Source organism: Garra rufa, chromosome 10, assembly GCF_049309525.1.
Source record: "Garra rufa chromosome 10, GarRuf1.0, whole genome shotgun sequence".
NCBI classification, from domain to species: Eukaryota; Metazoa; Chordata; class Actinopteri; order Cypriniformes; family Cyprinidae; genus Garra; species Garra rufa.
The window spans coordinates 30638634-30665287 of NC_133370.1; the positions used below are offsets into that span (position 1 = coordinate 30638634).

At 38.1% G+C, this 26654-nt stretch overlaps 1 protein-coding gene across 1 annotated transcript in view; it reads left to right on the top strand.

Moving 5' to 3' along the window:
* Positions 1-107: 107 nt before the first annotated feature.
* Positions 108-26654, top strand: part of tpra (translocated promoter region a, nuclear basket protein) — a 41165-nt gene continuing 14618 nt past the window's right edge. The window contains exons 1-37 of the mRNA XM_073848085.1: positions 108-268; positions 610-714; positions 808-863; positions 951-1047; positions 2544-2812; positions 2919-3011; positions 3104-3184; positions 3270-3357; positions 4749-4889; positions 4971-5065; positions 5161-5358; positions 5444-5551; positions 6534-6754; positions 6878-7038; positions 7120-7247; positions 7491-7639; positions 11654-11816; positions 11925-12059; positions 12145-12285; positions 12377-12548; positions 12623-12795; positions 12873-13025; positions 13109-13225; positions 13326-13529; positions 14734-14924; positions 15503-15650; positions 16287-16424; positions 17751-17882; positions 18057-18187; positions 18291-18501; positions 18592-18738; positions 21354-21552; positions 24445-24641; positions 25153-25226; positions 25343-25539; positions 25630-25878; positions 26190-26338. Coding sequence (XP_073704186.1) covers positions 118-268; positions 610-714; positions 808-863; positions 951-1047; positions 2544-2812; positions 2919-3011; positions 3104-3184; positions 3270-3357; positions 4749-4889; positions 4971-5065; positions 5161-5358; positions 5444-5551; positions 6534-6754; positions 6878-7038; positions 7120-7247; positions 7491-7639; positions 11654-11816; positions 11925-12059; positions 12145-12285; positions 12377-12548; positions 12623-12795; positions 12873-13025; positions 13109-13225; positions 13326-13529; positions 14734-14924; positions 15503-15650; positions 16287-16424; positions 17751-17882; positions 18057-18187; positions 18291-18501; positions 18592-18738; positions 21354-21552; positions 24445-24641; positions 25153-25226; positions 25343-25539; positions 25630-25878; positions 26190-26338 — 5562 coding nt within the window. The 5' untranslated portion in view covers positions 108-117. The remainder of the gene's footprint in view (positions 269-609; positions 715-807; positions 864-950; positions 1048-2543; positions 2813-2918; positions 3012-3103; positions 3185-3269; positions 3358-4748; positions 4890-4970; positions 5066-5160; positions 5359-5443; positions 5552-6533; positions 6755-6877; positions 7039-7119; positions 7248-7490; positions 7640-11653; positions 11817-11924; positions 12060-12144; positions 12286-12376; positions 12549-12622; positions 12796-12872; positions 13026-13108; positions 13226-13325; positions 13530-14733; positions 14925-15502; positions 15651-16286; positions 16425-17750; positions 17883-18056; positions 18188-18290; positions 18502-18591; positions 18739-21353; positions 21553-24444; positions 24642-25152; positions 25227-25342; positions 25540-25629; positions 25879-26189; positions 26339-26654) is intronic.

Consider the following 26654-nt stretch of genomic DNA (forward strand, 5'->3'; position numbering starts at 1 on the left):
CTGATTGGACAATACGTCTGTAAGTCCATGCTGCTTTGCGGCTTGAGTTTACATCGCTCAAATATGACGTAAGGGCAGCTAGCTGCTAATGCTAACTCTAGCAGTGTTGCCGGAGAGATGGCGGCACTTCTTCAGCAAGCGCTGGAGAGAACTGAGATTAACAAACTGCCGAAAGCAATACAGAACAAGCTCGAGAAAGTTCTGTCGGAGCAGCAGACGGAAATAGACTCAGTGAAATCACAGTACGAGCGATATAAAGCAGACTGCGGTGAGTAACGGTAACTGTTAGCAGGAGGGCCAGAGACTCATTCAACAGCTGTGTGTCTTATACACTAATAGTGTACTGTCTGACTAGACAGCATGTTTAGGCATCATAAATGTATTCCAAATCGTTAAAGAACAAGTTGTCTGGTTAATTATTTTGTTAAGGCTTGTTTGTTTCTTTTTTGTCCACTTGAACTTTGTGTGTAGTTGACGAGATAAGCATAATTACTTTATTCTTACAATTATTATTTATCTCCATTAATCATAAGTGCATTGTCATAAAGTTTCAAACCAACTGTCAGTATGAATTGTCCCAGTAAACATGTTCATGTTTGTAATGAACAGAGCAACAGTACTTTAATCTTGAGAAGAAGCTAGCTGAGAGTCAGGAGCAGTTCTTGTCCCAAAGTAAAGAGTATCACAGTATTAAGGAGGAGAACGGCCGCCTTGGTAAGTACTTTGCAAAATATTCTGGTTTTATACAATGTGGGTTGTATTGACACAGCGTTGCTGTATATTAAGTGTGCTTGTGCTTTCTTAAAGCCGAGGAACTTAAGAAGCTAAAAGATTTAGAGGAAGAGCAGGGGACAACGCAGGAGGTAACTACAAGTCTCTCACCTGTTATGCTTCATATTCACATTCATAGTCGAATGACGATGAAGATATCACACGTTTTTGCATTTCAGAGTAAGCCGCAAAGAGCCAAATATGAAATCGAGGCAGAAAACAGAGAACTCTCGCGGATGCTTGAGAAGAGATCTCAAGAAGTTGAAAATCTCAGCGGTATGAGTTATTTATTGCACTGTTTTTGCAAAAGTAATTGAGGTTGGCATTGACATTGGAGTGTAATGGCGTTAAACCGAATAGCATTGTATTCATTACTTAATTTTGAGCACCAAAATATCAGTGCAGATACATGTGAAATGTCATAATTTCCAATACCATAGCAAAAACTACTATGCTTTTGAACTCCGTCCTTTGTTTAAAAGTTAATTATTAATATACACCACCATTCAGTAGTGTTTAGGGTCAGTAAGATTTAATTTTTCTTTTATGTTTTTGAAGAAGACTCTTATGCTCACCGAGGCTAGGTTTATTTGGTTAAAATATGCTAGAAACAGTAGTAATAATATTAAAAATAATTACAATATTTATAATATTACAAATAATAGATAAATTGTTTTCTATTTGAATATATTTTAAAATTATTCTTGTGTTGCCAAAGCTGATTTTTCGGTAGCCATCACTTCAGTCTTCAGTGTCACATTAAAAATTATGATACCAGTCAAAAAAAATTTAATAGTAAGATTTTTAATGTTTTTTACTATTTAAAATAACTGTTTTCTATTTGAATGTATTTTAAAATGTAATTTATTCCTTTGATTTCATCATTACTACAGTCACACGAACGATCCTTCAGAAATCATTCTAATATTTTGACTTGTTGTGCAAAAAATATTTATTATTATTATTATTATTAGTAGTAGTAGTAGTAGTAGTAGAGCAGTTTTTTTTTTCAGGTTTTTTTGATGCATAGAAAGGTCAGAAGAACAGCATTTATCTGAAATGGAAATCTTTTGTAAAATTAAAATTAATTTCTATAAAAATAAAAAAATAAATATACTGACTCTAAGCTTTTGAATGGTGTAGTGTATAATGTTACAAAAGCTTTTTATTTCAGATGAATGGTGATGTTTGGATCCTATTTTTATCAATGAATCCTAAAAAAAATTACTCAGCTGTTTTAAATATTGATAATAACAATAATAATAATAAATGTTTCTTGACCAGCAAATCAGAATATTAGAATGATTTCTGAAGGATCATATGACACTGAAGATTGGAGTAATGATGCTGAAAATTTAGCTTTGATCACAGGAATAAATTACATTTTAAAATATATTCAAATAGAAAACAGTTGTTTAAAAAAAAAAAAAAAAAATCTGTACTTTGGATCAGATAAATGCAGGTTTTGTGAGCAGACTTCTTTAAAAACATTAAAAATCTTAAATAAAATGTAAATTAAAAACAAAATAAATAATAATAATCTTACTGACCCCAAACATTGAATGGTGGTGTAAGTATTAGTAAATGAAATTAAAACAGTGGAATGCAGCCTTTAGGTATTTGTAGATTAATAAATATTATTTTGAATCAAGTAAACAGTTAGTCAGAAACAAATTGATTAATCGCATGTACAGCTGCTTGGTACTAAGTTCTAAAGTACCAATGCTTTTGACATCTGTAATTGCTAAAATGTATTTTATCTTATTATATAGAGGATCTTAAACGTCTCAACGACAAACTCGTGGAGACCAACACAATCAAGATGGAGCTCCAGCTTAAATTAGATGAACTTCAGTCATCTGAGGTTTCCATTGAGTATCGTGAGAAGCGTATGGAACAAGAGAAGGAGCTCCTTCAGAATGAGAACACATGGCTGAATGCAGAGCTGAAGAGTAAGACAGATGAGCTGTACACAGTATCCAGAGACAAGGGCAAAGAGAACCTGGAGCTCAAGTGCTCTTTAGAGAGCAAGAAGCAAGAGGTGTGTGGAATTAAGATGCTTATTTATCAGTTGAGCTATATTATTATTATTATTATTATTAGATCGCTTATTGCCTACAATCTTACATACTGTATGTCATAATCAGGTGACCAGACTTCAGGACCAAGTGAACACGCTCAAGAAAAACAATGACAGCATGCAGAAGAGTACTGAGGATCTCATGAACAAGCTCAAAGAGGTTCACTATAACCTTCATGTTCTTATTTAGTTTAGCATTTCACATGAATGAGAAATTAAGTTAAAGTTGTGTTGTTTGTCTTTTATTTTTAGGCTAAAGAACAACGGGCCTCCATGGAGGAAAAGTATCGCAACGAGCTAAATGCTAACCTCAAGCTCTGTAATTTGTACAAGGTCAGTAAATGTTAATATTTGTTGTGCAGGATCCAGTGTTAATGTATAGTATGATTAAAATTTGAACCCTTTTGTGTGTTAACAGGGTGCAGCAGCAGACTCTGAGGCCAAGAACGCAGAACTAAACAGAGCTGTAGAAGAACTCAACAAACTGTTGAAGGAGGCTATGGAAGGTTTGAAAACTAAAAATGCTTATTTAATTAACATATTTATTTATTTTATTCATTTTAGTTCATTCCTGTAGCTCAGACATTGGAGAATGGCACAAGTAGGGCCCTATGATTTTCACAATGTGGAAAACGCGGACGGAATCGTGGAATCATAAAAAGAGATTAACTGTGTAATGCAGAATGTCACGGAATTAGCCAATTTTTGGCTGTATAAATTAAAAGTAAGTCAGTGCACTTAAATCAAAATGTGATATGGACTAGTGTCTGTGAATATTAAGCCATTTAAATATACATTCTGTATGTTCTTGATTTAAAAAAACAAACTGCTTTTAGAGTCACTTTACAGTTTCTTTTGAGGAAAAACTATTGTCATATCATATATACAGAAACAAAACACTTCATGACAACCTATCAAAGTAATAGTTTGGTTTAACTTAAAGAAAATGTGACAGAAATGTATGATTTTTATATAATGATAGTATTACTACTAATGATAAAATTATTATTTACACAATTTTTTTTTTTTTTTTACCAGAACACAACACAGTATTTCTGGAAAAAATAAAAATTTTTATGAAATCAGTTAATTAGAGATGCTTTTCGTTACTAGAATTTACTGAAACCATTAAAATGGAACCCAGAAAATTGATGGATAAATACATTTTTGGTGAAATAAAAGTGGATTTGAGAGAGAAAAAAAACGACCTATTTTATAGGGCCTTAAAAATACAAGTTTGGTTAAATTTTTAATGAGTTGCTGTTACATTAAGTTGTTTTTTTATTTCAATTAATTGGATATTAATAAAATTTAATTAAACCATTTAAAAAGTCTAGGAAAATGAAAACAGAAATAATAGAATCCAGAAAAATGAAAAAGTAACAAGGAATTTAGGGGAAAATAAAACGGATTTCATAAGGCCTTATGCTAGCAACCAAGATCATGTGTTCAATTCCTAGGGACTAAACTGATCTGATAATGTACAGTATTAAATGCTTTGTAAGTTGTTTTAAATCTATTTATCTGATTGTATGCAAGGTTATCTATTTTTGTGCAAATTTCGACCATATCTGTTCCTTTCTCATATAAAAAATCGTTAGAATGCTAAGATTTGTATCTAATATGTCTATTTCAAACTATACAATGGAAAAGAAGGTTAAGTACATAGCATTGTGGGATATAATACCTAGAATACTTTGTGTAGTATATTGCATGCACAAAATGCACTGTATACACACTGCAGATGTAATAGTATTGTAGTATGCTTCTCTGAACATATCTATTGTCTTGTTTTGGGTTTATTTACAAATGTTCTCTCATTGCCCCGCTGTGAATGTTGTGCCAAGTTAGGATGTTATGTGGTTTTAAGTAGACATTCTGTCTCTTTCCTCAACAGCCAATAAAGGCGCAGAAAAGAGGCTGTCAGAGCTGCAGAGTGTGAGAGAGAAAGCAGAGACTGATCTACATGAGAAAGTCAGGCATCTGGAGAAAGAGCTGGAGAACTCCAACACACGGCTTGCAGACTTTAAGAGAAGAGGTAACGAGCACAAAAAACTGTTTGTTTTAGGTTGAAGAATCTTTTCAGTGGAATTCATTCTGTATTTGTGTACTTCAACAGGCGTTCCAGCTCTTACTGAAGAGGAGCTGACAACCCTCTCCCCAACTGCGGCTGCAGTGGCCAAGATTGTAAAGCCGGGCATGAAGCTAATGGAGGTATGACAGATGTTTATCACAAACTAAACTAAAATCAGAATTTTGACATTGTGTGTATCATTATGAATTTATAACTTTCTTATATTTGCTCTCAGCTGTATAATGCGTTTGTGGAGGCACAAGATCAGCTGCACCTGGAGAAGCTGGAGAGCAAACGTGTGAACAAGGTTCTGGATGAGATTGTTCTAGAGGTGGAGACCAAAGCTCCCATCCTGAAACGCCAGAGGGAAGAATATGAAAACATGCAAAAGTCCATGACCAGCCTCTGTGCCAAACTGGAGCAAGCTATGAAGGTTTACACACATTTGAGATGGCAGAAGAGAAAAATATGATGGTGATTTGGTATGACATTAATCTGTGTCTTCTCTTGCATATCAGGAGGTTCATCGGCTCCAGAAGGAGACAGATGAAGCCAATAAGAGAGCCTTAGGACTAGAGAGAGATAAGCAGAGATCTGAGAGACAGCTAGCAGACACGTCTGAACAGGTAAGCCACACACTGTCTGTCTGTTACAAAAAAACAGATTTAAGGCATAGGGGTTTGAAAAATATATCGTCAGCGATAATATTGGAATTTTTGTTATGCCTTAAAAGGTAATTCTGTCATTGCTTACCCTCATGTTGTTCCAAACCTGTACAGAACACAAATTAAGACATTTTTGAAGAAATCCAAGGGCTATGTCGAAGACTGACATGAAAGAGAAGAAATTGTTGAATAAAGTAGTTATTTTTGTTTTCTCTGCGCACAAAGTATTCTTGTAGCTTTATAAAAATTAAGGTTGAACCACTGATGTCACATGGACTATTTCAACAATGTCCTTACTACCTTTCTGGGCCTTGAACATGGGGGTTGAGTTGCTGTCTATGCAGGGTTAGAAAGCTCTCAGGTTTCATATAGATATTAATTTGTGTTCTGAAGTTAAAAGGTCTTACAGGTTTGAAATGAAATGAGGATGAGTAGTTAATGACAATTTTCATTATTTGGTAAAGTGTTTCTTTAAGAGTGCACACTTTCTCTTTGTGATAAATGCAATTACGACCCCAAAATTTATTAAATGCCCTGTATTTTGTATGGTTTTTCTCTTTTTCTATATGATATAGTCAGCAAGATCACAGTGTGCTGGTTTCCCAAATATCAGCACGATTAGAAATGTAATGTTTATTGAACTGTTGTATAAAATCAAATTATTACTGTGAGTTACATTTCAGTCACTTTATTTTCTGTTTCTACTCTACTTTTCAAATGAAAAGTGTTTCCAACAAAGCTGCAACACAAGAACACATAAGAAGCATTGTGTCTTCAAGCAGAACACAGTGGTGTTTCATATTATTATTATTATTTTTTTGTTGTCAATATCGCACTATTAACCCTCATGTAGCCCTATTAACCCCTAGTCTCAACCTCAGACAGCACTGTAATTCTTATAGCAATCTACTTTTGTTTCCATATTCTTTTTTTCATGATTCAGGTACGTGTGCTGCTGGTGGAGGTGGAGGAAGCACGTGGTAATCAGGTGGTGCGTGAGGACGTGAACTCTGCTGTAAGCAGCAGCTCTGAGGTCCAGGGCTCACGGCAGGTGGCTTTCCGCAGCGTCCAAGAGCTTCAGCAGCAGAACCAGACCCTGCTGGCTCAGATCAGAGAGCTGGAAGAGCAGAGAGAGAGAGACCAGAACCAGGCTAAGACCGCCAGGTACTGACCATCTACCTTAGTGTTCATCTTTGAGAAAATCTTCCAACACATAAATTGCCTTGCTATTTTGCAGAAACACCATTAAAATCAGTACAAAACAAAACAAAAAACATGCTTTTTCAGGCAAATAGAGTTGGAACAGAGTCTGGAGAAGGTTCAGAAGGAGCTGGAGCAGATCAAGGAACAGCTAAACCACCATAAACAGCTAGCTGACTCTGCCACCCGACAACGAGACATGTACTGTATCCTGTTGCAGACAGCCGGAGTTGAACTTCCACCACAGGGTGAAAATTTGTGCTTTAATCAAAACGGCTTTTATACCAAGTGTTGATTTAAGTGACTCATTTGCCTGTGGTTGTGTTCAGGTTCAGAGACTGTGTCTCAATCCACCACTCCTAACAGGCCAGGACCCATGGCCACCAGATCTACACCTCTAAGGGCCGCAGCTGCAGAATCTCTCCAGGCAACTCAGGCTAAAGCAGCACTTAAACAGGTAAGACATATTAACCAGCTTCAGTTCTCTCCTTTAAGAGGTTAGTTTAAAATGCCTGTATGCTTTTGCATAAATATTGTGCTAGACTCCTCTTTTTGTGTTCCATTGAATTAAGTCTTGCAGGTATGGAATGACATGAATTTGAGTAAATTGTAACAATTGTCTTTTTTGGGTGACTCTGAAGCACAAATCTCATTTGGTTATTCACTATTAAGCATTAAACTGAATGTTTTTTCCTCGTAGCTTAATGATGCCTTTACAACATATAAAAAGGAGAAGGCAGAAAACGACAAGCTTCTGAATGAACAGATTGAAAGGCTTCGTGGTCAAGTGTCTGACCTTCTCTCGCAAAAAGCTAAACTTTCCACTCAGCTGGAATTCGCCTTCAAACGGTAAGCACAACTTGCTTGAAATATCACACTTTGCTGGCATTAATTAAATTTAAGTTGGATTTTAATGTTTTTAGCTTGTTTTATCCTGAGCAACTCAAGGTAAAACCACAGCTACATGTGTACAGTCGTGGCCAAAAGTTTTGAGAATGACACAAATATTAGTTTTCACAAAGTTTGCTGTTAAACTGCTTTTAGATCTTTGTTTCAGTTGTTTCAGTGATGTACTGAAATATAATTACAAGCACTTCATACTAGAGATGTTCCGATACCCCTTTTTCCTTCCCGATACCGATTCCGATACCTGGACTCGGGGTATCGGCCGATACCGAGTACTAATCCGATACCTGGGTGTGTAATTGTATATACAGCTGTAGATAATACTAATAAATTATTTTATGGTGTGCTTCAGACTTATCCCTTAATAAAACAAACATACAGTGATATATACAGTGAACTAGAGTATTTTTAATATATGACATACATTTGACAGTAATATTTTTTTATATAGTTAGTATTACTAATCTGGTTTTCTGACGTACATCCTGTTTATAACAGAGAATTTTGGCCAGAATTTGAAAGATTCTCACTAGATCTTGCAGCAACCTTATTCATTGTGCAGCAGTAACAGTGTTGCAAAATCAACATTGGCTCCCGAATAAAGCTGTTTGGGGTTCGTGCAAGTTTGTTTGCGTTGCAGTCCAAGCTGATAAACGGTCAGCGCTGAGCAGCTCAAACGTATCGTTTTAGTTTCACTTTCGTTTTGCGTGCCGTTTTATGTTTCTTATCTGAAACCGAAATGGCAGTGCTTATGAGTTGAACAACGAAAATTAGTCACACTGGCAGAAAAAATGGTCACAGTCTGGAGCCCTTTAATATTACCGCAAGTGTCCCGCGCGCTTCAGTACAAGGAGTAAACAAATCCATGCGCCTGTACCATTCATTAACACAGAGCCACGCATAATTCATATTTAAACAGTCGGTTTTCGGCTTAATATTAGTCCATATCACGATTTGATTTAAGTGTAATGAACTACCTTTGATTAATGCATCAAAATTTGACAAATTCCGTTACGTTCCGCGTTAAACTGTAAATTTCATTTAGACTGGATTCCACGGTTCCATCCTTGTTTTCCGCATCGCCAAAATCATAAAGCCCTATGAGACATGGCGCCGTTTTACTGGCTGGTTGGTCCAGTCTGAGATACTGCCAAACAGTGGACAAACTGCTAGCACGTTTGTATTTCTTCTTCGTATGTTCTAAACAGTGGTTGCTTGTGGCAACACAGCACTATTCCCTGTGTTTGCATACTAAGCCGCGAAGAAGAACTGGCTTCCGATTTGCTAGCGGGAATCTTAAGAAAATAGTATCGTATCGGTACGTGGGTTCAAGTACTCGCTGATTCCGATGCTAGATTTTTTTTGTGGTATCGGCGGCATTTCCGATACTAGTATCAGAATCGGAACAACCCTACTTCATACGTTTCAAAGGCTTTTATCAACAATTACATGACATTTATGCAAAGAGTCAGTATTTGCAGTGTTGGCCCTTCTTTTTCAGGACCTCTGCAATTCAGAGTTTGTCAGAATTAGTGGGTTTTTTGTTTGTCCACCTGCTTCTTGAGGATTGACCACAAGTTCTCAATGGGCTTAAGATCTGGGGAGTTTCCTGGCCATGGACCCAAAAAAAGTTTTGGTCCCCGAGCCACTTATGGCGCTTTTCCACTACACAGTACCAACTCGCCTCGGCTCGACTTGACTCGGCTCTGTTTGGTTTTCCACTGTGTAAAAGTTGTACCTGTACCTCCACAATAGTACCTGGTTGTCATAGCGACGCTGCAGGAAACTGCCGTGACGTAATCTTCTATGCGACACACACCCGCTGTCTGCACCTCCTCGTTTGACCACGGCGTATTCTTCCGAGTTGCCATAAAATGTAATGGATTGGATATGTCACGCAATCTCTGGCCAAACTTTTTAAAAATGGCGGGGTTATTCTGGATACTATTGCTGGCGCGTGCAATGATGACGCAGTGAATAGTGACGATTTTCTCTGACCAATCAGCAGTCTGCTGTGTTTTCACGTAGGGATGCACCGATCCGAATCGGCCGAGATTGCTTGCGCGTTTTGTCAGTAAAGCCGGTTCTGTAATCAGCGGTAAAAGCCATCAGGTGCGTGATTTCACGTTGAGCCGTATATACTACACACAGCCGTTGTTCACTGACGAGCTGCGCTCATTCACACTGATAATGAACATGGATTTGCGCAGCTCGTCGGTAAACAACGGCTGTGTGTGGTATATACGGCTCAACGTGAAATCACGCACCTGATGGCATTTACCGCTGATTACAGAACCGGCTTTACTGACAAAACGCGCAAGCATCTCGGCCGATTCGTATCGGTGCATCCCTATTTTCACGTCACATTTTAGTATCGCCTCAGCTCGCTTGGAACCTCGCCGGAGGTGGTACGAAAAAAGTACCTGGAAGCCGGTACAGGTACAACTTTTACACAGTGGAAAACCAAACAGAGCCGAGCCGAGGCGAGCTGGTACTGTGTAGTGGAAAAGCGCCATTAGTTATCACTTTTGCCATATGGCACGGTGCTCCATCGTGCTGGAAAATGCATTGTTCTTCACCAAACTGTTGTTGGATTGTTGGAAGAAGTTGCTGTTGGAGGGTGTTTTGGTACCATTCTTTATTCATGGCTGTGTTTTTGGGCAAAATTGTGAGTGAGCCCACTCCCTTGGATGAGAAGCAACCCCACACATGAATGGTCTCAGGATGCTTTACTCTTGGCATGACACAGGACTGATGGTAGCGCTCACCTTTTCTTCTCCGGACAAGCCTTTTTCCAGATGCCCCAAACAATCGGAAAGAGGCTTCATCGGAGAATATGACTTTGCCCCAGTCCTCAGCAGTCCATTCGCCATACTTTTTGCAGAAGATCAATCTGTCCCTGATGATTTTTTTGGAGAGAAGTGGCTTCTTTGCTGCCCTTCTTGACACCAGGCCATCTTCCAAAAGTCTTGGCCTCACTGTGCGTGCAGATGCGCTCACACCTGCCTGCTGCCATTCCTGAGCAAGCTCTGCACTGGCGGCACTTCGATCCCGCAGCTGAATCCTCTTTAGGAGACGATCCTGGCGCTTACTGATCTTTCTTGGACGCCCTGAAGCCTTCTTAACAAGAATTGAACCTCTTTCCTTGAAGTTCTTGATGATCCTATAAATTGTTGATTTAGGTGCAATCTTAGTAGCCACAATATCCTTGCCTGTGAAGCCGTTTTTATGCAACGCAATGATGGCTGCACGCGTTTCTTTGCAGGTCACCATGGTGAACAATGATTTCAAGCATCACCCTCCTTTTAACATGTCAAGTCTGTCATTCTAACCCAATCAGTCTGACATAATGATCTCCAGCCTTGTGCTCATCAACATTCTCACCTGAGTTAACAAGACGATTACTGAAATGATCTCAGCAGGTTCTTTAATGACAGCAGTGAAATTAAGTTTTTTCATGGCAAAGGACTATGCAATTCATCTGATCATTCTTCATAACATTCTGGAGTATATGCAAAATTGCTATTATAAAAACTTAAGCAGCAACTTTTCCAATTTCCATCATTTATATAATTCTCAACTTTTGGCCACGACTGTACAGTTTGTTGCTTGTGGTTTTCATCTATTTTCTTTTAATTAATTATTTCTTTCTTTGTAAACATATCATACACGTAGCATATACACATTCACAGTGGTTCTCCAGAATATTAATGGAAAATGAAGATTTTTTTTTTTTATTATTTGTAAAAGGGTTACTGTACAATAAAAACTTAATGAAATTTTTAGAGCACAAAAATATCTCCCCAAGTTTATGAATTAATTATTCTTTTCTAATTTTCTGAGAATAGCCAGATTTAAAATACAAATCAAAATGAACATTTGAATATTTGTTAATTCAAGTTCCAACTCACATTTAAAAAGAATTAAATAATCAAAATCTGAATTGGTCCATGGCAGGTATGAGATGCTTCAGGAAAATGTGAATGGCTTTCGACGGGAGGTTGAAGCCCTCCGTGAGAGAAATCAAAAGATGACTGCCACTCATCAGCGACATGAGCAAATCATTCACACAATGACTCAAGATCTAAGGGAGGCCAATGAGAAACTAGTCATGGCTGAGGTGAGAAGAAAGTATAATGAATTGAATGGACTATCAGCATTTACTATTCAGCTTGTATTCAGTTTCACTGTTGTTTATTTTATAATATTTCCCCCCTTTTTCCACCAGTTCCGCGTTGAGAACATCCGTAAGGAAAGAGACATTCTGAAACAGGTGGAGAACAGACTGAACCAGGAGAAAGGGTCCATCCTGACTGAACAGCGGGGCCAGAACCTCCTACTTACCAACCTCAAATCCATTCAGGTAGTTTGTCTACATATCCCAACCAACTTTGTCAAAGCACTCTTCTCTATGTCCTTTTTCCTATTAACTTCCTTATGTATTACAGCTTACCATGGAGCGCTCTGAGACGGACACCAAGCAGCGCTACAGTAACCAGATTCAATGTCTGGAGAAAGAGATTGTCCAGCTTAAGAAGAAGGTGCAACAGGAAGTGGAGCAGAGGCATGCTCTGGAACGCAACCAAGATGTAAGCTGAATAAGAATGATTTACAATTGTCAACTAGTTTTTGGAACTGTCTGCACTTGAAAGACTAATTTTTCTAATTTCTATTGACTAGGTTCAGCTGCTGCAAGCAAAGAAGCAGTTGGAGACACAGACAGCACTACATCAGAAGACTAAAGAGCTGCTAAGAACTGCTGAACAGCAGGTCACCACTATGAGACAGCAACTGAACAATAATGAGAACCAGAGCACAGTGCCTAAGCAACCTGTCAGGGCATTACCCAGAGGTAAAAAATAAATAAAATAACACTTTGAGTCATATTTTCCAGTGCTGTGTAACTCAAGGTCATTATATGTGCAGTTTCAGCTCCTGGTGTTCCTCAACAAGAGGTGGATGAGCTCCGTGCACGTCTACAGCAGGCAGAAGAACAGAACTCTGACCTGAAGGAGCGTTTGAAGAACACCACCACCAATGTAGAGCAGTACAGATCCATGGTGCTCAGCTTGGAGGAGTCTGTAAACAAAGAGAAGCAGGTATTCATCTGCAACAACTTGTTTGGTTGTTTTCAATGGCCACAGTACCAAAAAACTGCCCTGTGTTTCACTTACAGTTGGCTGAGCAAGCGCGGACCTCCACTGACAGCCAGCTGAAGACAGCACGAGAGTTGAACCAGCAGCTGGAAGCCCGGCTGGTGGAAGCAGAGAAGGAAAAACTGGAGCTCCAGGAGGAGAAGATGAAAGCTGTGGACAACATTGAAGAACGGGTATGGAACTCACATGAGTGACCCATCCATGTTTTTTGTAGTCCTGAATAGGAAAGTTCTGAAGATTGAAACCATTTATTTAGGTGAAGGAACTGAAAAGGAGCATGATGGACATGCAGACAGAGCTTCAGGATGCCCTCCAGAAAGCTGTGGAAGCAGTGGCCCAGGAGCAGAGAGCCACTCAGGACAGCAAACTACAGGTGAGCATGATACTTCTGGATCAAAAATTCACTTTTTTTTTTTTTTTTTTTTTTTTTGTTAAATACAGCTACACACTGATTTTCTTGGATGTTTCCCTAGGGAAAGCTGGCTGCGGAGGCTCAGAATAAATACGAGCGAGAGCTCATGCTGCATGCTGCAGATGTGGAAGCCCTCCAGGCTGCCAAAAAACAGGGACAGCAGTCAGCACAGACCATGAGGCAGCTTGAGGAGAAGGCTCAGAAAGCTGCATCTGAGCTGCGTCAGGGCCGTATGGACTGGGAACAGCAAGAAAAGAGACTTAAGGTAAAATCTTAGCTTGGCTGATGCCTAAAGATCTGAGCCCGTATTCACAAAACATTTTATCTTACCACTAAGAGTTCTCCTAAATAGCAGTAAAAGTTTTTAGCTAAGAGTTTTCTCTTAAAACCTGTTCCCAAAGCTGCTGATACTAACTTTTACTAAGGAATAGAGAGAAGTCTTAAGCTAAGAGTAAGGGCGGAGGTTGACCTTGTTGCTATGGATGATGTCAGCATGCCTACTAACTATGCACACAGTGATTGGCTGATAGGGGAGAAGCCTCTGTCAGAGATTTGTTTATAGAAATATAGTAGAGCATGATATTAAGTTGCCATATTCAAATAAAGTTTTTTTGAAAAATGTTGCCATCAAGATTTTAAAATGCAGGTTAAGTGTCACAATTAACAAGTATATGTTCAGCTGATTATCATCCTATTACTTGTGTTGCTTCTCATAAACAATTAGCTGATATGCATATAAACAGCCTTTTTTATTAACAGATTAGAATAATCATGGCTGATAGTAAGATATGCAAACATAAAAGAAAACCAAACCGGACACAATAACAGCTGTTACTTCTTGCCCAACTTGTTAATGAAAACAAGGATATAATCAAAGGAAAATTTGGAGTTGGAACAACCTCCAAAACCAAAAAAGTTGTGCGGGAAAAAACACATCTGTGCAAATAAATACAGAGTGTTTCTAAAAAGTTCAAGTTCCAAGGCAGATTGCCAGCAAAAGCCATTTTAGGATAGTTGGGATTTTGTCTTAGTGACTTAGGAGTCCTCTTCACTGCTCCTAACATTTCACAGATGTAGGAGCTAGTTTTAGAGCTAAAACGCTTTGTGAAATACTCTTAGAGCAAAAATTTAAGAGTCCTAAATTTAGGACTGACACGCCCACCATTTTTAAGATTTTCTCCTAAATCGGCAAGTTATGAGCTACTTTTAGCCTTAAGATGTTTTGTAATGTTTGCCCAGAGCCTTAGATATCATCATAAATGAAAGACCTGAATGCATTTGTTAATTCTGCTGAGCACAAAAGATATTTTCTTTTTATCTTGAGGAATCCATTTTGGTGCCCATCAACTCAATTGAAACTGTTTACTTACCAACATTCTTCAAAATAACTTATTTTGTGTTTCACATATTGGTTTGGATTGATTTCAGTAAATGATGATAGAATTTTCCTCTACATTGTTTCTTTTTAGGAAGAACTTTCTAAAGAGCAGAAGAGAGCTGGAGAGCTCCAGAAGCAAAACACCATGCTCCATGAGCAGATGGAGAACCTGAGCAGCAAGATAACCGCCTCCACCCAGCAGCAGACCGCTAGAGAGAGCAGTCTGAATATCTCTCTGAATGAAGAGGGCAAATCTCATGAGCAGATCCTGGACATTCTCAGGTAGAACCCTTCATCAGCGAAATGCTTTAAAAGAATGACATGCTGTGAAAATGCCTTGCAGTACTAAACAAGAAAGGAGTAATAGCAAAGACTACAGAATACCCAAGACATGTCACTCGTATAGTTTTGAATGGGGAAAAATGCAAGACTCGTTATGGCTGCGAAGCCCCGCCTTCTTAATGAAAGAGCCAATCGATGATTAGTAAAGTCATTGTGTCACTGCAGCTGCAGTCAGAAGTCCCGGTTGCTATAGAAACAATCGGCGCTCCAAGACGTGCGCTCAGTGCTGCGCATGCGCACTGGCTGATCTAGCCTGAAAAATAAGCGTTTTTTAAGGCTATTGGAGCACAATGAACAGTATTTATGAGGCATTTAATGTCAGATTTCGTTGGTGATTTAAAATATGAAATTTAATCGCAAGCTTGGTGAACAGTTTTGGAGAATTTGATGTTTCCCCATTCGAAGAGATAGAAGCTGCACTTGCATGCCCGAGAGGCGTTTCAAAGATGGCCGCCGAGTGACATGACTTGCCTTAAAGGGACTTTGGTAATAGTCATGTGGCCTTTCTTTCTCAACAGGTTCGTACGGCGGGAGAAGGAGATAGTGGAGACCCGGCTGGAAGTGGCGGAGGTGGAGACTCTACGTTATAAACAGCGCATGGAGTACCTGGAGGGAGAGTTGAAGGAACTGCAGGACAGCCTGAATGCAGAGAGAGAAAAGCTACAGGTCATAAGAAGTGTTTTAGTCAGTTTTCCCAAAGACTTTGCATATACTTTTATTTGGACAAACAGATAGCTCTGCAACAAACTCAATCCAAAGTTACTTTCACACAGTGTTATTTATTTATTTGGTAACATTTTACAATATGATGACATTTATTACCATTTTCACTTTCATTAGTTAATGTATTAACTAACATGAACGAACAATGAACAATGTATTTATTACCCTATTTATTAATCTTGGTTAATGTTAGTTAATACAAATACAGTCGTTTATTGTTTGCTCATGTTTGTTTACAGTGCATTAATATTAACAAACACAACCTTTGATTTGAATTCATTATTAAATGTTGCAATTAAAATGAACTAAGATTCATAAATGCTGTGGAAGTATTGTAGAAGTATATTCATTCTTTGTTCATGTTAACTAAAGTGTTAACTAATGAACCTTATTGTAAAGTGTTACTGTTATTTTTGTTTTTCTTTATTTTTATTCTTTTGTATCTATAAAGTTGCTGCTGCATGTTTAGGTTTTAAAGGAGAAAGTATTTATCATCAGGATGTTTAACACTTTACCTAACTTTATCTGATTTAAAAAATATTGCATATCTTGCAATCAGTTAACATCTCAAATCTGCAGGCTACAACGAAGACCTTGGTACAGCAGGAAGACATGATGAAGAGAATGGAGAGTATGAGTGCTCTGACTGAGACCAACAAGATGCTAAAGAATGAGAAGAACAGACTGGAGCATGAACTACAACAGGCTCAAGCAAAGGTAGGACTTTAAGAGCACACTTTGTGCATTACTTCTTAAGGTATAATCACCCCAAAATGAAAATTCTGTCATTAATTAATCACCCTCATGTCGTTCCAAACCCGTAAGACCTTTGCTCATTTTTGCTGAAATCAGATAGCTTTCTGACCCTGCATAGACAGCAGTGTAATTACCAAGTTCAAGGCCCAGAAAGGTAGTAAAGACATCGTTAAACTAGTCCAAGTGACATCAGTGGTTCAACTGAGATATATAAAATGTATAAAATAATCTAAGTCTAATCTAAAAACACATACAATCAATATATAAACTGAAACAATATTTCTTTGTTTCCTTTCAATAACAATTGCTTTTATTGAAGAACATTCAGTACTTGAAAATTATGAAGTTACACAATTATTAAATTACTGTATCAGTACTCCTAGTTTGTTTGAAGCATCGTTTACAGTAAAAATTTTAAAAATATTTATATATATAATATAAGAGGGATAGTCTTTTAAATACTGTGTTGGACAACAGGAAGGCTGTAAGTCAAAAAGGTTTTATATATGTTATATATTTTTATATATGTTATAAGAAATTAATTTATAATTCATAAAGCTTTAATATAGAACTTGATTTATGTGTGATTAAAGGTATATCTGTGCATATTTTTTTATTAATAAGTCTCTTATGCTCATCAAGGCTGCATTTATTTGATAAAAATACAGAAACATTAATATTGCGAAATGTTATTACAATATAAAAAAAGGTTTCTATTTTAATGTAGTTTAAAATATAATTTATTCCTGTGATGCAACGCTGAATTTTCATCCGCCATTACTCCAGTCTTCCGTGTCACCTGATCCTTCAGAAATCAAATTTGCTGATTTATCATTAGTGCTAATAAATATAGCCAAATATTCTTTTGGAAAAAGCATTTATTCAGAATATAAATTTTTCTAACAATATAGGTCTTCGCTATGACTTTTTATGAATGAACACATCCTTGCTGAATAAAAGTATTAATTTCTTTAAAAAAAAGTTAATTTATGAAATTGTTAATTATTTATTAATTTATTTATTAATTTATAAAATGATTAATTATTACTAATTATGAACCCTGAAATTATCACAGGATTTGTTTTTGTTTTTTACATCGTAATAATATTATTAAAAATTGTTTTGATCAAATAAATTCAGCCATAATGAGCATGAGACTTTAAAAAAACAATAAAAATCCTACTGATCCCAAACTTTTGAACAGCAGCATATATTGTATATTTGCTCATCTAGCCGGATTTTTCAAGTAAGTATAACACACTATATGTATGGAATTTGATGTTGTAGATGCGTAAACTGGAAGCAGACATCAAGCCTCTGCAGGACGGCAATGCTGAGCTTAGTGAGAAGAGTGGCATGTTACAGGCTGAGAAGAGACTTCTGGAGGAGGACGTCAAGCGCTTGAAAATACGAACACAGGTCTCAGGATCTCACTGCTCATGCATGAAGTTCTGTAAATTGAATGTAACATAGAATCTTATATTAAACTACACTAGTACGTTAGGTCAGTTTAATTCAGTCAAATGTGTTCAAACTTGACTAGTTCTGTGGTTCTCATTATCTAACTGTGATTTAATTGATCATGCACTGCAGCAACTGCTTAGTCAGCAGAAGGATAACGATCAGGAGGAAACTAAGAAGCTTCATGCCGAGAGGGAGGCCCATATCAAACGCATCCAGCAGCTCATAGATGAGACGGGGAAACTCAAGAATGAAGTGGCCAGGTTAGTGTGCACTTTGAATAATTTAACTTTTTAAAATGTAAGAACTTTTGTTTTGTGCCAGAGGTTTTAACAGAGCAATCATGATTCTCTTCCTAATAAACAGGAGCCAAGCTTCAATCACCACAGCTCAGAGCCAGGTGCAGAACCTGCAGGAAAGCCTTGGGAAGGTCACAACTGAAAAGGACAATCTGAAGAAGGAGCTGGAAGCAAAGACTGTGGACATCCAGGAGAAACTCAAAACCATAACACAAGTCAAGAAGATCGGCCGTCGCTACAAAACCCAGTATGAAGAGCTCAAAGAACAGCATGATAAGGTACACCAGAAACATGTGGTTATTCTCCTTGTTTCATTTTTTACCAGTTAACTTTTTCATTGGTTAATCTGACTCACATCTGTCTGACAGATGGTGGCAGAGGCTGCTTCTAAGCCAGCACAGGAGCAGGAAGACCGTCAGGCCTCAGTGCAAGAGATTCAAAACCTAAAGAGCTCACTGAGCCAGACACAAAACAGAACCTCAGAATTGGAAACTCAGCTGGACAGCATACAGAAGGTACTTATGCTTTTATCCAAAGCGACTTAAAAATGAGGACAATGGAAGCAATTAAAATCAACAAAAGAGCAATGGTATGTAAACTGCTCTGATTGCATTGGCTAGGTCATTCCACCAAGAGGGAACATTTAAGGTAAAAGTCCATGAAAGTGATTTTTGTGCCTCTTTGGGATGGCACAATAATGCACCATTCACTTGCAAAACTTAAGCTTCTAGAGGGCACATAAGTCTGAAGTAATGAATTTGGGTAAAGGAGTGCAAGTGGTGCAAACTGATGAAGAGAGGTGTGATGTGCGTTCTTTTTGGCTTGTTGAAAATTAATCTTGCAGCCACGTTCTGGATCAATTGTAAAGGTTTGATAGAACTGGCTGGAAGACCTGCCAAGAGAGCATTGCAATAGTCCATCCTGGACAGAATAAGAGTTTGAACAAGGAGTTGTGAAGCATGTTCTGAAAAGAAGGTCCTGGTTTTCTCGATGTTGAATAAAGCAAATCTACAGGACCGGCCAGTTTTAGCAATGTTGTCTGAGAAAGTCAGCTGATCATCAATCACAACTCCAAGGTTTCTGGCTGTTTTTGAAGGAGTTATGGTTAATGTGCCCAACTGAATGGTAAAATTGTGATGAAATGATGGGTTTGTTTGAAACACAAACAGTTCTGTCTTGGCAAGGTTTAGTTGAAGGTGATGATCCTTCATCCAGCAAGAAATGTCTGTTAGACAAGCTGAGATGCGAGCAGCTATCGTCGGATCATCAGGATGGAATGAGAGGTAGAGTTGAGTGTCATCAGCATAGCAGTGATATGAAAAGCAATGTTTTTGAATGATGGCACCTAGTGATGCCATGTAGACCAAGCAGAAAAGTGGACTAAGAACAGAGCCCTGAGGCACTCCAGTAATTAGAAGTTGCATCTTGAACACCTCATTGGTTTAGTGTGCTGCTCTGACAAACAAGTCTACACTGGATTCGTACAACGTGCTTAAAGTGCTTGAAGTACTTGAATTTGACATTTTGAAATTGGAATAAGGTCTGAAAAACCCTTGAAAATAGCAATATTCCTGAAGAGGTGCTTAAAAAGTGCTTGTATTATTGAAAGATAATGTATCTATGAAATAAGTGTTAAATTTTTTTTAATAAGCACATATCTTTTCGTGCAAAAATTCACGCAATTAATTTCAGTTAATGTCATAAAACTAGCGAGCTTAACCAGTAGTAGTACTGACAGAGTAGTGTAAACATGGCTGAAGACGCAAAAAGAGGAACAGATGAAATCAATTAAGTGAGTTGTTTAAGTTGGAACCATTCCGATTGATTCAAACTCCTGACTTCTTTTCTTTTCAAGCGGTTCACAAGCAAGAAACAGATCAATTTAAAAGAGCCATTCATTTTCGAATTTCAGCATCACTTGATGAGTTTAAATGATTTTAAAAACTTAAAAACCATTGCTTCGCAACATGTTTCATTTTGAAGCACTCCAATTGAATCGCATATCGCAAATTATTTTATTCTGATTGGGCTTCAAATCTCGTATCGCAAATCATTTGATTTAGATCAGGACTTCGGAGTGGGTTCAAGATTCATTTGACTTGATCAGAACTTTGCGTATAATGAATCAATTGTTTTAGGCCAGAACCTCAAGCTGCATTTCGTGAATTATTTTTAGATTGAAACTTTGCCTATCATGAATCATTTGATTCAAATCAGGACTTTGGAACTCGTATTACAAATCATTTGATATAGATCGGAGTTCTGATCTGAAATGATGTTTTTTGAATCATTATTCAGATCAAGACTTTAAGAAAATCAAAAAAGTAGTGCTTGAAAAGTCCTTGAAAGTACGAACCCTGGGTCGGACAATTTTATGTGAGGTGATTCTTTCTTGCAGTGATGCCTAGAGAGGCTAAAAATCAAAGCCTTCTATTTTGACCAAGCAGAAATTGCTGTTCATTCTTGCTGTACAAGTACATAAACACAAGTGAGCATTTTTCAAACCTGTAAGATCAACCAAGAACAAACCTTTTTTGTTTTAAACATGCGTGTGGGACACAATAACAAACCTCATTGGTTTGAGCTTCTGCTGGCCATATTTGATGTGCTCTATGTATGTTGATTATTGTTTATATGTGAAGACTAAATTAAATCTTACATTTTTGTTAATCTATTACGCATGTGTTGGAATGAAACCTTCAGCATACTACTCAAACAATTAATGCTTCCTCACATTAATTGCTTTTACAGAGCCACAGTTGTATAATCCTTCAGAGCAGTGGGATGTCCGGTTTTGTGCTGTAAAAGTACACTGCACACAAACATTGCCATTGTGGGCTTCTCTGGTATGGCTCGCGTTATATAACGCTAATAAAAATGTTTCATCCAGGAAGTGGAAGAATAACGGAGTGTTATTTGTTCATTAAACTTTGAGACAGTGAAGTGTGAAGTTAGTTTGATGGAGTGAGATGAAAGTTTTGTTGCGCTTTTTTGGAAAAGAGTTTGAAGAGGAGTTTTTTTTCTGGTCCCTGAAGTGTTTTTTGACTTCATAAAAGCGATGAAGTAAACAAATTCAATGAGACTGTCAGCAGTGCATTCAAAACTCATGTGGTGATGTTTGTGTGTGCAGACGGTGCAGGAGCGTGAAGCCGAGGTGAAGAGCCTGCAGGAGCAGCTGGGACAGGTGCAGCCGGAGCTCACCCGACTGAGAGCAGAGCTACAGGAGAAGAGTAACCTGGAGGAGCAGCTCCGACAGCAGATCGCTGATAAAGAGGAGAAGACTAAGAAAGCCTTCATGGGTGCCAAGCAGAAGATCAACCAGATCAACAGTTAGTAAACCAGAACATGTGACAAGCATATTAATTCTGCTGATACTCCTAAGGTCCAAAGCAGTTTAGTCCATTCAACAAATCTTGACTATTATTTATTTACTTGTTAAAGATTTGAGCCAAATACATTTTTTTGCATTTGAACTAACAGATCCATTTCTTCAGCAGTATGTATCTGAATTACAGAATAAACATTTCTTTATAATTTATTCCCTTTATGTCATCCAAAGATTTTCCATTTCATTCATTCTTCAGTTGTGAAGAAAGTAAGGTTTTTGAGGAAAGCATTTCAGGATATTCTGTATAGTGGACTTCAATGATGGCCAACCGGTTGAAGGTCCAAATTGCAGTTTCAATGCAGATTAAAGGCCTCTACACAATCCCAGGCAAAGAATAAGGGCCTTATTTAGTGAAACGATCCGTCATTTTCTGGGGAAAAAAATTATGTACTTTTCAACCGTCAAGGATTAGTTCACTTTAATAACAACAATTTACAGATAATGTACTCACCCCCTTGTCATCCAAGATGTTCATGTCTTTCTTTCCTCAGTTGTAAAGAAATAGTTTTTTGAGGAAAACATTTCAGGATTATACAGGTCCTTTTCAAAAAATTAGCATATTGTGATAGTTCATTATTTTCTGTAATGTACTGATAAACATTAGACTTTCATATATTTTAGATTCATTACACACAACTGAAGTAGTTCAAGCCTTTTATAGTTTTAATATTGATGATTTTGGCATACAGCTCATGAAAACCCAAAATTCCTATCTAAAAAAAAAAAATAGCATATTTCATCCGACCAAAAAAAGAAAAGTGTTTTTAATACAAAAAAAGTCAACCTTCAAATAATTATGTTCAGTTATGCACTCAATACTTGGTCGGGAATCCTTTTGCAGAAATGACTGCTTCAATGCGGCGTGGCATGGAGGCAATCAACCTGTGGCACTGCTGAGGTGTTAATGGAGGCCCAGGATGCTTCGATAGCGGCCTTAAGCTCATCCAGAGTGTTGGGTCTTGCGTCTCTCAACTTTCTCTTCACAATATCCCACAGATTCTCTATGGGGTTCAGGTCAGGAGAGTTGGCAGGCCAATTGAGCACAGTAATACCATGGTCAGTAAACCATTTACCAGTGGTTTTGGCACTGTGAGCAGGTGCCAGGTCGTGCTGAAAAATTAAATCTTCATCATAAAGCTTTTCAGCAGATGGAAGCATGAAGTGCTCCAAAATCTCCTTATAGCTAGCTGCATTGACCCTGCCCTTGATAAAACACAGTGGTCCAACACCAGCAGCTGACATGGCACCCCAGACCATCACTGACTGTGGGTACTTGACACTGGACTTCAGGCATTTTGGCATTTCCCTCTCCCCAGTCTTCCTCCAGACTCTGGCACCTTGATTTCCGAATGACATGCAAAATTTGCTTCCGAAAAAAGTACTTTGGACCACTGAGCAACAGTCCAGTGCTGCTTCTCTGTAGCCCAGGTCAGGCGCTTCTGCCGCTGTTTCTGGTTCAAAAGTGGCTTGACCTGGCGCCTGTACACGGTGGCTCTAGATGTTTCTACTCCAGACTCAGTCCACTGCTTCCGCAGGTCCCCCAAGGTCTGGAATCGGTCCTTCTCCACAATCTTCCTCAGGGTCCGGTCACCTCTTCTCGTTGTGCAGCGTTTTCTGCCACACTTTTTCCTTCCCACAGACTTCCCACTGAGGTGCCTTGATACAGCACTCTGGGAACAGCCTATTAGTTCAGAAATTTCTTTCTGTGTCTGACCCTCTTGCTTGAGGGTGTCAATGATGGCCTTCTGGACAGCAGTCAGGTCGGCAGTCTTACCCATGATTGCGGTTTTGAGTAATGAACCAGACTGGGAGTTTTTAAAAGCCTCAGGAATCTTTTGCAGGTGTTTAGAGTTAATTAGTTGATTCAGATGATTAGGTTAATGGCACGTTTAGAGAACCTTTTCATGATATGCTAATTTTTTGAGATAGGAATTTTGGGTTTTCATGAGCTGTATGCCAAAATCATCAATATTAAAACAATAAAAGGCTTGAACTGCTTCAGTTGTGTGTAATGAATGTAAAATATATGAAAGTCTAATGTTTATCAGTACATAACAGAAAATAATGAACTTTATCACAATATGCTAATTTTTTTAGAAGGACCTGTATATATGATTATATGATGAGAAATCCTGAAATGTTTTCTTCAAAAAACATAATTTCTTTATGACTGAAGAAAGAAAGACATGCACGTCTTGAATGACAAGAGGGTGAGTACATTATCTGTTCATTGTTATTATGAAAGTGAACTAATCCTTTAAATGCTAAAAAGGCAAAACAACAATGTTGGACGATTTTGAAGTTGGAGGAGAAAATAAGACGATGTTTTTGCCCTACCCTAACTTTTTGAAAAGTAGTAGGCAGTAGATGAACCATGCGAGACCTTTCCATCATGATTACGTAATGCGAGAAGTCGTAGATATCCATCACAGAGCTAGTGCAAGACCAGCATTTGTGGTTAAAAAGTATATAAATGTTGTTTTTTTAAAATAAATTTACTAATTGTTTCGCTAGATAAGGCCCTTATTTCTTGGCTGGGATCATGTAGAGCCCTTTGAAGCTGCATTGAAACTGCAATTTGAACCTTCAACTCTGGAATATATTCCTTAACCTTAATTGCTTTTTTGACTGAAGAAAGACGGACATGAACATATTGGATGACATGGGGGTGAATAAATTATCAGGAAATTTTTCATTTAGGAATGAGCTACTCTAATGGCAAATACTGCTTCCTAGCAAGTATCAAATCATGGTTTTAAGGCTGTTGGCCTTTAGGTACGTCCTACATCCAGTTGTCTTGCATCTTTACATTCCTACATCGAATGTGTTTTAGGTGCAAAGGAGCAGCTGGCGAAAGAGAATGAAGAGCTGAAGCAGCAGAGAGAGGAGCTGGAGGTGAGGATGAATGCGCTCAAGTCCCAGTATGAAGGCCGGTTGAGTCGACAGGAGAGAGAGCTGAGGGAACTCCGTGAGCAACAGGAGAGACATGGAGATCAGAAAGATGAAGCTCAGGAGCCTGGCCAGAGCAAGGTACAGCACCACAAATGAGCCCATTTGTACTCTGGCCAATAACAGTTGAGGTCAAAAGTATATTCATACTTTTTGAAATTGAAGATCAAGGTAAATTTAACTTACTTTGTAAGTATCTTCTGTAACTTCTAAAGGGCAGTACTAAATGAATTTTATTTTGGCAAAATAAGAAAAATGTACACACCCTTCATTGTTCAAAAGTTTACACCCCTGGCTCTTAGAGGTCCACTAAAATTCCCTAAAACACGCAGCGTTATACTATGTGGTGACGTAATTATAACTGAAATAGGAAAACAGGGCAGATTCTGCAAAGTGTATGTCAACTTTTGACCTCAACTGTATGTAGAAATACTATGTGTTATGTATGAATATTATGTATCTTTATTAGCATTTAAGGGTTTTATATATCTGATCAGAGACTTCCTGGGCTTTATGTACTGAATTAAATCAAGAAATCAAAATTTAAGTAATTGTCCTCAATATTTATCAAAGTACTTGGTATCTTTTCTAGGTTCAAGAGGCCCAGAGGTCATCAGATACTCGCCAGATCACTCTTAAACCCACACCTGCTGCTGACAGAGGAAGGTAAGGGTTCATATTCACCTAATTTTGCACTGCGGAAGTAAGCGATTTTCCATTTCCATGCATCTTTTATTCTAGCTGTGTTAAATATTGTCTCTTTATATTCCATCTGTTAACAGTGCCAGTACATCCGAGCCACCCACCGCTAACATCAAGCCCACACAAGTTGCTGCCACCCCCAGCAAGCCTTCACCAATCGCAGGGAGCAAGTCCACTCCTAGGGCAAGCATCCGCCCAATGATAACACCCGCTCCTGTAACCACACCTACTCCCACAGCCACAGTCATGCCCACCACACAGGTGGAAACACAGGAAGGTATGAGTGGAGTTCAGGCTTTGACATCTGATAGAAGCTATATAAGTGCATAAGTTGTCAGTAAATTGTCATTGTTTTTTGTTCCATCAGCCCTCCAGTCCACAGAGGGTCCAATGGAGCATGTGACTGTCTTTGGCAGCACCAGCGGCTCAGTGCGCTCCACCAGCCCTAACATACAGACTACACAACCAATCCTCAGCCTGCAGCAGAGCCAAGCCACAGCCTTTGTCCAGCCCACTCAGCAGCAAACCAGTCAGGAGCCAGCAACAACCATTATGGAGGCAGCACATAGCTCACAGATGGAGAGGCCGTCCACTTCCACTGCAGTCTTTGGCACAGGTATAAAGAACCATTGAGTCAACATGGGAACAAATTGGCATTCATACATTGCTTTTTGGCCTAGGTCAGAAATGATGTTAACTAGCCAAATAGATAATAAAAGAACCATTTATATTTTGAGATAAAAATGATAACTGTGATATTATAAAGAGAGCAATGTGAGATTTGATATGTATTAACATTTTTACTATTATTATTTTTTTTTTTATTTTTTTTTTACACTATCCTAACTTACTGACCCATATCTCTCCCTCCCCAACACTCCCTTTGTTAATATGAGGTTTCTGATTAACATGTCATTCTTCTGTCAGTGTCAGCAACAGCAGGCTCATCTGTGTCTAAGCGAGTGCGAGAGGAAGAGCAGGAGAGCTCCACGGAGGTGACCGACACCACACAGGATGACTCCACACTCCCACCTATCACTAAGAAGCTCCGCATCATTAGAAGAATTGGCCTGGAGGTGAGCAGTGTAATGGCAACTTTCTAGTTTGTGAAAAGATTATTAAAAATCTGCCTGCTCCATTTGGGTCTGTTTTGACTGTGAAGAGGTACATAAAATACAGTTTTCAAATAAACTACAGTTTGAGTAAAGGATCAAAAACCAAATACTCTAAATCTGATAAACATAAAGAGTTTCACTCTTCTGTCATTGATTAACCTTCATAAATATTTTCCATATTAAAAAATCAATGTTTTTTTCATCATAAGTGAAAGTTTATGCAACTAAATTATTCACTTTTTCGAAAACTTTCCATATTTGTAGGTTTTAAAGCAAT